Consider the following 13,135-nt stretch of genomic DNA (forward strand, 5'->3'; position numbering starts at 1 on the left):
TGCAGCCAAAGTCCATACTTTATCTTTCACTGGATTGCACTGGAGTTTACTAAAAAATGTATTGCAATATTACTGCAGCCAAAGGCTATATCACTATATGATTTACTAAACAATTGCACTAAATAAAATCAAAATAAACCCTAATATTCACACACACACACACTGTATCTGGTTTCACTTGGTTTAAACATATACCATGAAGCTACGATGAGTTGTCGTGATAAAATGCTGAAAAAGAGAGGAAAAAAAATCCCTGATTGCTATTATAGAATTAGTATAAAAAAGGTATAAAGTTGAACTTTGTGTCCACATTAATTGATCACATCTGTAGATTAAAATGTTAATAATAAATGATGAGCATTTTGCTCTCAAGGCCTGCTGCTATACACTTCAATACACTCTGTGTAAAGTAATACTTCAGGCCTGTTTTTTATGACCTTTCGAAAAGTGGATTTTACTTTTTATTGATATTTACATTCATTTGATTCATTTAGTAAACTTCAAACAGTTCATGATTTGCGTCAGCAACAAAGCACTGCGACAAAAATATATATAATAATGTAATTTAGATATAGTAGGAAACCCCAGGCCTAATGATACCTACCCTTGTAGGTACAGCAAGTTGTCACAATTAATAAGTATGAAACATTGAGGCCTGGGGGATTTGAACCATTGACCTTCAAGTTACCAATCAATGGTGTCATTTTGATTATAATGTTATCATTAACCCTCTGTCCCACGACCAATACCATTTTAATGATACATGTGAAATACTACAGCATAATCAAAACTGACATTATGACAAAATTGCGAAAAAACGAATTCCAGAAAATTGATTATAATGAAAGTTGTTGAATACTAAAATTGATTATTGTAGGATAACGAATGAATGAAACAGCTTTCTTATCTTTACTGTTTTGTTTTTATTGAAAGTCATAAAGCTTTTAGCTTGTCTGTCTCATGAAATGAATATGATTATGTAATAGTAAGGAACAGCAATTGTGATGCTTCGTCTACGCATTATCAATGCACATTTTGTAAACTATGAACCACGATTTAAACATTAATTTTAAAGAAATATGACAAGTGTATCTTCATTTTTATTTTGATGATGTCATCGGATGATGTCATCAAGTTTAAACATTTAGATTATATTCTCAATGCTTTTGTTCATATTAATAATCACTAATATTTGTTTGATCTATGTAAAGTATTAATTTTCATTCTTTTCATTAATTATACATCTAAATGTATTTTTTTTTGTATCTAACATTGCAATTTTCTTAATCTTATTTGGGTTTTTGTGAACTAATCTAATGTTTAACATGTTGAATGTTGTTTCTAACTATAGCATTGACACCGGTTCACACACATTGAGTGAAGAGAATTCAGATGATGATGATGATCTATCTCCAACAATATCTGAGTTGTGAGTGTTCTACAACCTTCCCATCTATTCCTTAAAGTTTTGTCTACACTATCAAACTAATTTGACAAAAAAAGTATGATGTGCCCAAATATGGTAGTGATATGCCCAAATAAGGTAGTGACATGACATCATCATGTCCATATATGGGCACATCACTTTTTTTTGTGATAGTGTAGACAGGGCTTAAAACCTTTCCCAGGCTGTTTATATCAATTAAAACTCTTCTTCCACCGTGGACAGATTTCATCTATTTTTATTGTGGTACCAAATCTGCTGTCTTCACCAGAAGACGGTTGATGTACATACCTTGTAAAAACTAAAATTATTGTTCGTATTTCAAGGTCTTTTAATTGAAAACAGAATATTTTCCTTCTTTTCCATTCCCTTCCTCTTTTTACCTCCATTTTAATATTTTATATTAATATTGATTAAATATAAGATTCAACCAAGATACAATTTTGCTGTTCACCAAGATTGTCAAATTGAGAAATGATTTATCTATTATATTACTACTGATAGCACACTGTGATATTAAGAAAAGTAATAATCTCTTCCCTGTTTAATCTTAATTTATTTCCACACTATTGTATCTTTTGATTGGTCAATTACTAATAATAATAATATATAAATTCAAGTGCAGTGAAAATTAAAATTCAATTCAATTTCAATTGTGGTGAACAAAAATAATTTTATTTTGGAAATTTAGCTTCATTTCTAATACTGCACAGCATGCGCTATTTTGTGCTTCACAATAAATTGTACCTTTTTCATACTATACTCTGATGCTTCTCTAAAGGTGGTAGTTAGGTGCTTAGTTTCTCTAAAGGGTTTTGTATGTTCACACAGCAGTACTTAAAATAATTTTAAGTTACCACTACCTAAGACCGATGCATTGACATGTGTTCAATAGTCGCCAAACAAAACTGTAGTGAGAGTTAGAAAGCATGTCCCAACAGTGAATTAACACAAACAATTGAAAGCTTCATACTTCATATGGTAGTGATGTGCCCAAATATGGTAGTGATGACATCATCATGTCTATATATGGACATTTTGTTGTCACATAAAGTTTGATAGTGTAAACAGAGCTTTATACTGGAGTTTATAGTGGAACTACCATGGTCATATTTGTTGAGAGTATGAAAAGGGTACAAGATATTTTTTTTCTTCTTGGCATAAACAGCACATCACAGTATATACTGAAAATATAAAATACTTTATTTAATCAAAATCAATTTATTTATTCTTACCAATACAATATTATTATTGTAATCCTAATCAAATCATTATTTCTATACTTTACTAACCGCTTTCATGCTTTTTTGTTAACCTTTGCTTTGCTTTGCTTTATCCCATGCTGCTTTGCTAATAGGAAATCTGCTGTAACTAAATGGAAAACAACATCGGTAGTTCCTCCTACCAAGAAAGAGAAGTGAGTCTTCATCTAAATCAATTTAATCAATCTTCAAAAGAAGAAGGGTTGCAGCAATAAATTTGTAGTGGAGCTGTAGCATGGTGGTTAACATGTTTGCCTTCTAATCCCAAGGTCCAGGGTTCAATCCTGACCTGGTGCCAGGGTTGTAGCTCACAACTCTTTCAACTCCACTCACTAAGCCTCACATGAGACTTTGTTTATAAGCAATATACATTATAAAATAGTTCATCCATCCTGTAATTGGCGAGTTACTCTGTGTTTAATGCATATGAAATAAATAACAAATTATACCTTGGGTTGTAACTACAATATCCAAGCTTGCACTTGTGAAATAAACTATAAAAAAGTTTTTTTCAGTTTCAGTGGTTTAAGCTGAAAACAAAGTATAATGCATAATAGAATTGTTAACTATCTGTCAGTGGTCCAATCATGAAACCAATATAATATTTAATTGCAAAAATACTCCTGTCCACAAACTCACATACCTTACAAAACTTAGCTTAGTTATATCATCTTATGCAATGCATGCACATTGATTTGTTCATTATTAAGGTATTATAATCAAGAAACTAGTATGATATTGAATTGCAAAAATACACCTGTCCACACAAAAAAAATATATATTCATACACATGTATAAAAAATAGCTTAGTCTTATGCAATGCATGTCGATTGTTGTTGTGTTGTTAAAAGGTATTATATTATATTTTGATTATTATATTTAAAATTCTAGTGCAATATATCAGTATATAAATCCAAAAGCAAATTACTGAAAATAATGACAATGCTGTGGGTCAGTGGCTGTAAGGTAAAACAGCCAGAACAAGTAGCAGAGCTTTCGGGCAACACTAGCCCTTCATCAGTGCAAACTTATATTTATGTTTATATATATAAATCCAAAGGCAAATTACTGAAAAAATGACAATGCTGTGGGTATCAGTGACTGGATCTCAATGGAGATAGAAATAAAATAAGCAAAAAGCTGAAATCAAAATTATAAAGTAAAACAGCCAGAAAAAGTATCAGAGCTTTCGGGCAACACTAGCCCTTCATCAGTGCAAACTTATATTTATGTTCATCAGTATATATATGAACATAAATATAAGTTTATATATAATGATATCAATATATTATTATATAATATTATTATTATTATTTAAACAGAAAAAGAAATCTATGTAGATGTAGTTATGTTATAATATTAGTAAAGGTTAATTAGTTCCCTTTGGGATGCAAGTTCGCTACCAATCACAAATGACACATTGTCTGAATGTTACTCGCTATTGTTTACAGACATTGAATGTTCGTCCTGTTGCATTATATTGCTATCAAATTTATAGATTTTTTACACAGTTATATATATATATTTTTTTTTTAATTTTTCCAAGAATTTGAATCGAATGTAATTTATTTCAATCAATGATAAGTTCTGTAATAATCAATATGTTCATTATTTTTTATGTCATTCTTCGATTTTATGTGCCTTGAAATTGATGTATACCTCTGCTAGGTAATTTACCACTAGGCTATGTTATATTGGCATATACACAGATCATGATACCTCATACATTTACTTTAAGTTATTACCTACATATATATTCATTAAATCCAAAAATAATGCTGGTAACAATAGCTTAATAATAAATAACATTCTCTAATTATGGATGAAAAATTACACTTATTTTTTTGATTGATTTTTTCTACTGTAATCATTATTTATTTTCATCATAATGTGTAGGCCATTATTGTTGATTGAGTTATGCAGACTTTGTTTGGAACAAGACGAAGCTGATGTAGCTAGTCGGACTATTACGGCTATCAAGACATGCCCGATAAAGGTAAGCCTAGTAATCTCCAAATTAAGCATACTATCTATAAACAATTATCCATCTGGGTATTTAGGCCAACCATCTTTATTTGGGCCAACCAACTTTATTTTGATCAAAATTTGACCCGATTTCAAAAGTGTGTCATTTTTTATCTAAATATCTAAATTTACTTTCTTAATCTTAAACTGAAAAGCAGTGTTTCAGATAATATATTATTAATTATATTACTGAATTTTTGCAGGAAACTGGAGTATTACTTGAATTGGAATTTCTTGAAGCGGAAGTAGTGGTTCGTAACCTAGGTGACAAGCAAGAAATGTACACCAAAACTTCAGTAGAGGTTAGTATAAAACCTTTAGCAAAGTCGGAAAATGTTAAATTGTTTATATTATTTCTCTCTATTCCTATGCCTATTGCTTACCCCTGGCAAGATTGTACTTTAAAATATGCTAATAAAATATTAATATTAATATTTATTCATATCTAGAGAAATTCCCTTAGTAAATTGAATAAACATTACCGGTAATGAGTTTGTTTTCTGGGTCGTCATCGGGATGAACTGTGTGAAACAACTATTGCAAGATTATATTTTGTTTGATTTCTCCGCTATTTTTTTCCCATTTCATTTAACGTGAGATTGAAATATAAGAATTATCTAAAAGTATGCATTACATGTTGCAGGTTCGATTGCAATGTATTCATCGCCTAAATGAGGCCATTCAAAACGCAATTAGGCACGGTGACCCAAATGTTGTACAAGTTGGCTGTACAACGATGTGGAATGTATGTCTACCGCTGTTACAACCAAACCTGAGACATCACGTCAGAAAACCACTGACGCTAATTGCACAGGCATTGGAGGCAGTTGACAGGTATGATTTGAAAAAATTGGCCGATTGGTGAACATGTGGACTTGTAAGATAAATGATTTGATGTGACTTAACATATTAAATACATCAAAATAAAACGTATGCCAATACTTATATAATCACTAATTACGTGATTATAGGACTGTAATTTGTACCTGTCATTTACAATTAGTAGAATTGGAACATGTGATCACTTGATTTGATTTTTTTATTCTAAGTTCGATGTCGATTTGTTTAAGGTTATGTTTGTAGGTCATAACGACGTTCAGTCGTGTTTTTTTTTGTTATGATGATAATTATTGATATTTAGGTTGATCGATTGGCTCTGATTTAGTTCATCAATAAATTTAGATTTTCTTCAAGTTTTATGTTTAGAGGCCATAAACACATTCATTAGCTTTTTCTTGATATTGATTTTATAGAGAGAAAAATGAAAAATGTTTAAAACGTAATAAAATTGGAAAACAACATTTTTGAAAGAAATTCGAAGATGCTCAAATGCATACTAACCTATCAAGTAATGTTCTACACAGTAAAGCAAGATGATGATGACGATGATGATGTTGATTGATATTTTCATTCAAAGTGGCTATGTAAATTATATAGAAAGGAAAAAAAAAGCCATGTTGATTGATATTTTCATTCAAAGTGGCTATGTAAATTATATAGAAAGGAAAAAAAAAACCATAATAATTGTATATTTATATTGTAATTGTAATCAGATATATTTTTAATCCGCTATCACAAATACCACATTCAGCTTGTTTTAAGAGAATTAGGAATTTTGTATCATATTTTTTTGGTCTATATCCAAGTGCAGAATGTTGGTTTAAAGGAAGAAGATATTTAAACTTTTGCACATTTTCTGAGTATTTTCAAATCAAATTTTGAAGTGTCATAATAGATGGGTTACATAATTTGCAAAAAGAATTCTTTTTTTTTTTTCAGTTTGTTGATATTATTGCGATGTCAGATTCACACAGAACTGGCACGGTGTGAGGAGGATAATGAACAAGTTCAGGTTGCGATGTCACATCTGAAAAAGGTAGGCCAATTCCTTAACTTTCATGCTGGCAGTGACAAACCACTTGATTACTCAACCATCTCTAATATAAAACATGACCATAATTCTCTGTTGTATCAACCTGATATATTTCCATTGGTCATTGTATACAGTGGATACAATATAAAATTCTTTTTTACATTAGAAGGCCAAGCCAAATATGTTTTTAGGTTCATAATATGTTATTTCCTAGAATGTAGGATCAATTACTTTTCTTTAGGCTTTACAGCTCATAAAACATTTTTATCTCAAATTATTCAACATGGTCATATTGTGTTGTATGTAGGTTTCAGTTTATGGGTTGTTCATAGAATGTGTAATCATTGTGTGGTGAAAATAGTTTTGTACTACTTTCTATGTAATTGTGTATATTTAATTTGTATTAATTTGATGGAGTAAAAACAGTTAAGATTCTGTTTGTTCCTGGTGAGTTGTGTATTTCTCACCTCCTAACAATTCCATTGTTAATACACTTTCTAAATTTTCCAAGTTTAATACCAAGGTCTCAGGTCTCCTGGAACTATATGGTATCATTATTTAAACAGCTGGGATACCCAAATGCATAGGAATTTTAAAAAATGAAAAAGAATTTTTTGAAAAAACCTAAAAACTTTAAAACATAGTAGCCGCTTAGTAAGCTACATTAGAACACAAACCTTTGCTATTTGTGACTTTAACACGACACATATACTGTAATCTCCATCAATTCAAAATTCTAATTATTGACAATTTCCAACATTAGTAATATGAATTGCTCAAGGTTTAAAAAAAAATGTTTCCATTACAAATTAGCATTGATTTTGACTATAACAAATTACTGTTCTTTAGATGTATGTTAGTCCTACATTAATATGTACAGGTCAAAAAGTCAAACATTCTTATAAACACTTTCATCTTTTGATAACACACAAGCTAAACAAGTAAACAAAAAATTAGGAAAAAAAATCTTGAAAGGCCTTACAGACAAATTTCCTCACTAAAGCTCTGTTTACACTATCATACTTTATGTGCCAATATATGAACATGTTAATGGGGACCCCTTTGGAAACAAGCCTTTGGGCTTAAAGGGTTATCTATTGCTTTTAATGTTATTTTAATTTAATGTATTATTCTATGTATTTATTTTCATTCATATGTTATGCTTTTTTATAAATTGTACTGTTGTTGGAAAGCAATAAATATTACTTGCTTACTATCACTACAGTATTTAAGCATATAACTACCATATTTAGGCATATCATTACCATATTTAGGCACATCACACTTTTTTTGTCAAACTAGATTGATTGTGTAGACAGAGCTTTTACAATGTTTTGTATTGTGTTTGTAATAATCATGAAACATGTATGGGCTATAATACTGTACTTAAGGTATACCAACTACTTCATTCAATGATCAACCAATCAATCCACTCATTGTTCTTGTATAAAGATCAGGGTCGGGAAAAATTATATTTGTAGGCAATTGAGTTGGATGATGGGGGCCAGTACAACGAGAGATTGCAACACTCCCTGCAACGACTCAACCTTAGAGCTGAATTATACCAACAGCCTGAAAGAATGGAAGATCAAGCTGCAATGATTATAGAACAGGTAGATGATCTGTACCAATTTATTTGGTTTCAATGGTAATATAAATTATTTGGCAAGTGCTTTTGGCAAGTGACCTTCAACTATTCTAAACCATGCCAATCCAAAAACTTACTCATTTCACAAATTGTAATCATCGTTTTGGGGCTTCTTTCACTTGGGTCAGAGCTGGAATGTTCCCAGATCCAGCCTTTACTTACCATTCACATATTTTTATTAAAGAAGCTTTTGGTTTTATAGGCTCGTACAAGTGCAGAGTCAGGCAGCATACGAATGAAGCGTTCTCTACTTGTCAGAGCAGGCCAGGCACTTTCACCAGATGCATTCTTACACGTGTTGGATAGTGAGAGTGAAACGAAAGGTATGCATTGCATTGCTAACATGTCTGTCACAATCTTTAATCACCTTGTGAGTTACAGTACCTAAGATAACTTTATTTCGTCCACAAAACAAGTGGAACTAATGGTGCTTGTCTCATACAAAGATAAAACAGAAAACAAATATCAAATTAAAATCAAATCAAATCTTTATTTGTTCCATATATAAAATGTGTACTTGGAAAAATTGTTTTCCTCAACAAAAAATAAAGTAAAACATTCACAATTACATCATACATAGAACAAAATTACAATTAAAAACTTTCATTAAAACATACTATAGATATCCTAAAGTTATCAACATAATACAAAACAGAGAGTAAACTTTGGGAACGCAAACCGTGTTGTCATGTAGTCTTATTGTCATTTAGCCTTCTCTATTGACTGGTGACATATTGTGGACATTCTTCTAACTTGTTTTTTCTTGTTTGTTTTAGCCGAAGCAGGAACTGGACGTGGTTATCAAGGAATCTTAAGTACCTTCGGAGCCAAGGCTAACAATTTTATCAATTGTGTTAAGAAACTTGATGGTCATCTGGAGAGGCTGGGCAATGAAAATGACAGAGAAAGGTAAAGTGCAGTACTAAAGTATCAAACAAATCCCTCCAATCAACATTTGTGAATATTTATAGATTTGACAAAACAGAATTTCTCTCTGTTAAACAATTTTTTTTACTGTATGATGTGCATTTCACAACAAATTTAAATAAAATTGAAATTTTTTTTTTTAGAGCAAGACTGTGGGCAGATATTGCCAAAACAGCACGTAAACAAGGAGTATGGGATGTATGTCGTGTAGCATGTAGGTACTGCCTATTGTACGATGACCAACGTTGGCAAATGAAACGCCCTCAGACAGCTGCTAAACCAGAACCACGCAATGAAGGGTTAGGAGACTTTCTATAATAGTCTAATAATAATAATTTAAAATTTGATTTAATTATAAAATCACTTTATATATAAATAATAATAAAAAAGATTTAAAATAAAAATAAAAGAAAGAATAAAATCTTTGTTAATTTATCAAAATATAGTATTGGAGAAGAACCACAGACAGTTCAACGTAAAAAGACTGGCCTAGCTGAACAGACGACCACTACAGAGCCTTCCACGCCACACAGTGACAAAGACCTGATACGGATGCTTGCTGAAGTCTACTTTTTAAATGCTGAGGTTGGTACAGCAATAATACAAACTTGAGCCTTGTTCCCACTAGAACGTAACACCATAAACAAAATTTGGCCAATCACAAATCCATCGCTTGTGCGAATTGCATTGCGTCCTAGTGGGAACCAAGCTTTACAGTAATCGTGATTATATTTACTCTAAAATACTGTATCATATTCTTGACTACAGCCATAATCATTCTGGCAACATGGACTGTCCTTTCATCTTGCCGTCCCTTTACATTTGAAGTAAATAGAGAGTGTCATCTTTTTCAAATGCATCAATCTTGTTATACCCTAGAATATCGTATTCTTGACCACAACCATAATCATTCTGCTGTCCCCTTGCATGTGCAGTTAATAGATAGATTAATAAATAGTAGTGTCAAGTGCATCAATCTTGTTACATGAACTGATGAATTTCAGTTCTATCAAGCAATGCATTGTTTGTCTCTTGCCTTGCTACCTGTATATCACTAGAAAATGCATATATAAATCCATGTTGTTTTGAAATAACATTCAGTAGTCATGGCTTTGCTGTTGACATTAGGCACTGGATGGTCCAAGTGACAACCAATGACACATCAATTGAACTGACCTAGGTAGGTCGTCAGTCGCCAATCAAAAGCTCCCTATTAGTAATGATCTGTATTACTTTCAGGCTTTGATTCACCTTCTTCAATCTGAAGGCTTGAAACTGAACACTAAGCCAATTCCGCCAGAAGATAAACGAAAACATCCAAAAGGTTATGTGGCGAAGAAGCCAGAGGACGACGAGGACTGGATTGCTTATTGGTATATTAGACATTTTTTATTTATTTATGAATGAACATTTTAAACGAGAAATTAATAGTAGTACAGTTGAACCTCTGTGAGTGGCCACCTCCCATAAGCGGCCACCTCCGTTAACGACTGCACTTTCAAAAGCCTGTTTGTTCTTCCTATCTAATTATGCATTTGGTACCTCCCCTAAATATTGTGCATAGCCATATACATGATTTTGGCCCTCTATCGACAGTCACCTCCGGTTCCAAGGGTGACCGCTTACAGGAGGTTCAACTGTAATAGTAATTTCACTCTTCCCTGATTAAACATTTTAAAAGAGAGAAACCAGTAACATTCTGGGGGTAAAGGAATGTGATGCTTTCAAATTCAATAGTCGCGTCCAATTTAAAAACAATTTTGACTGCAAAGCCTCGTAGAGGAACAAATCGAATAACAAAAAAAGCCTTTTTAACAATAATTATAATGATAATGTTATTACTGAGTCCGGGGCATACCTGAACTTATCTAGGTTTTTCCATAAACTTCTGTCTGCCATTGCTACAAGGTCTTCTTAGGGAATTCCGGTGTTCATCTCTAAAGCTCTGTCTACACTATCAAACTAGATTGACAAAGAAAGTGTGATGTTCCCAAGTATGGTAGTGATTTGACATTTTTTTGTCGCATAAAGTTTGATTTTACACATCAAAGTATGTCGGTGTTGGTCAAACAGATATATAAATATGGTACATGCATTTTATTGTACATTAATCATTTGTTTATATTTGATGTTAGTGACTGGATTAGTTCCCTGTCCCAGTCTGCAACAAGACACTTCCTCCGTGCGGCAGAGCTTGGTTGTGCTCTGGGTGAGCCTTGGATTGTGTGCAATGCTACAACCTATTTATGGAACTATAACAATCATCTTTTGGTTGAAGGTCGGCATAGAGAACTTATTGAAACTTTCAGTAAGTTGCTTGAGGCTTTGAAACAAGTGGGACATGCTAGGTAAGTCTTTATATATTAAATATATTTTTAACAGAGGAATTTTAAATTCCCTAGTCACTGAATAAAATAGATAATAATTTAACAATAAAGGTGTTAAAATCTACAAGAGTAAAAACAGTTCAGTTTAGATATTTTATGACAGACAGGGGATTTTATGGAATGTTTGATTTTATTTTCTAAACAATATTTTACAGAGAAACATGTCTTCTTGTCAACCTTTGTAATGCTCTTGCCATTGGCCTTACAAAACATTGGATTCCAGTACAGCCTAAAGACCAGCCTCCTGAAACGCCCAACAAAGCTGTTAAAGATGGAGGCAGCAGGAACGAGAAGACGCCCAGAAAGGCAAAGAGCGTGGCTAGCCACTCCAGTGCCAAAGGCAAGGTGTTGTTTGTGGATGCAGAAGCACAGGATGACCTGAAGCGTGCTCTTGAGGTAAATGAAAATAATCTCTCAATTTGTATTATTGCATTACATCTGCTAAAAGAAGTTGATTGAAAAGGAACGAAGTTAATGATTAGAATATGATTAATATTCAAAAGTTTGTTTCATTTTAGTCCCAGTTTTTTTTTTGTTTTACAAATTGTTTCTTGTGCAACAGTCTATATGTATCTTGTTATGGTTTAACATAAAGAAATGTATACAGATATTATAGAAAACCAGACATTTTTCTATACATTGAGATTTTATATGTGATTCTTTTCAAAGCTTTTTGTTGGATAGTTTTACAACTTTTCTTTTCACTTTGCAGGTATGTAATTATGGACTTGAAGTAACCAATGGTAATAAACACTTGGATGTTGTACCCATCAGTGTTCGCCATCATCTCTTAGCAACATGGGTACTAACCAAACAACTTCTGCTGCAACAGATAAACAAAGGGCTAGGAACGGATGATGAGGTTTGTCTACAAAGCTTTCTTACAAATTGAAGTTTATGGAAATTGATGAAGGGTGGCTTTGAAGCAAACACATTCGTTTGTTTTACCATTGAAATGTCTCCAACAAAATATCTTTCATAAATTAAAAATGGCTGCCAATTACAAACAATTAATTTGCATTAGAAGTACAAATAATACACATGGAATGGAAAAAAAAAATTTGTAATTTTGTTTGTAAAAGGTTGCATGGATACTAATGTTTACAAAATGTACTGAAATGCAACATGGAGTGATAATTACTCTATGTATGGAAATAAAGGTGAGTGTGTCGCACAAAAGACAATTAATAATAAATATTGATATTATGCATCACTGTCAGTGTCAGAATAGCACATACTTGAAATATTTAATGTAGTGAAAATGACCTGTGGCCAATTGTAGTGACCCCTTCTAAAAAAAAATGAAATGTATAGTTGGACAGTGTTGTTGTACTCAACTCTCTGTTGCACTTTATATTATAGGGAAACAACAATGGACAGCGACCAATGACCAGATGTTTGGTTGCCTTAGAAATGCATACCTTAAATGGTAATGGTATATTAGAATTCAAAGAGCAGCCACCCCTGAATGAGGTAAGTCATTACTGTCGAGTCTTGTAGCCAAACAGTAAAGGCTGTTGAGGTGATTTTGAATGTATTCATTGTTAAGGCCAATTTACACAGACGAGT

At 32.2% G+C, this 13,135-nt stretch overlaps 1 protein-coding gene across 1 annotated transcript in view; it reads left to right on the forward strand.

The window, feature by feature from the left end:
• The window catches only part of LOC144838416 (cilia- and flagella-associated protein 46-like), a 105,622-nt gene that overhangs the window by 5,003 nt on the left and 87,484 nt on the right, over positions 1-13,135 (forward strand). Inside the window, exons 8-22 of the mRNA XM_078693756.1 lie at positions 1,352-1,429; positions 4,603-4,702; positions 4,935-5,033; positions 5,375-5,565; positions 6,511-6,607; positions 8,086-8,217; positions 8,455-8,575; positions 9,029-9,161; positions 9,323-9,478; positions 9,626-9,764; positions 10,419-10,552; positions 11,315-11,527; positions 11,722-11,962; positions 12,279-12,428; positions 12,929-13,039. Of these exons, the coding sequence (XP_078549882.1) occupies positions 1,352-1,429; positions 4,603-4,702; positions 4,935-5,033; positions 5,375-5,565; positions 6,511-6,607; positions 8,086-8,217; positions 8,455-8,575; positions 9,029-9,161; positions 9,323-9,478; positions 9,626-9,764; positions 10,419-10,552; positions 11,315-11,527; positions 11,722-11,962; positions 12,279-12,428; positions 12,929-13,039 (2,095 nt within the window). The remainder of the gene's footprint in view (positions 1-1,351; positions 1,430-4,602; positions 4,703-4,934; positions 5,034-5,374; positions 5,566-6,510; positions 6,608-8,085; positions 8,218-8,454; positions 8,576-9,028; positions 9,162-9,322; positions 9,479-9,625; positions 9,765-10,418; positions 10,553-11,314; positions 11,528-11,721; positions 11,963-12,278; positions 12,429-12,928; positions 13,040-13,135) is intronic.

Source organism: Antedon bifida, chromosome 3 (assembly GCF_963402885.1).
Source record: "Antedon bifida chromosome 3, ecAntBifi1.1, whole genome shotgun sequence".
Lineage (NCBI taxonomy): Eukaryota > Metazoa > Echinodermata > Crinoidea > Comatulida > Antedonidae > Antedon > Antedon bifida.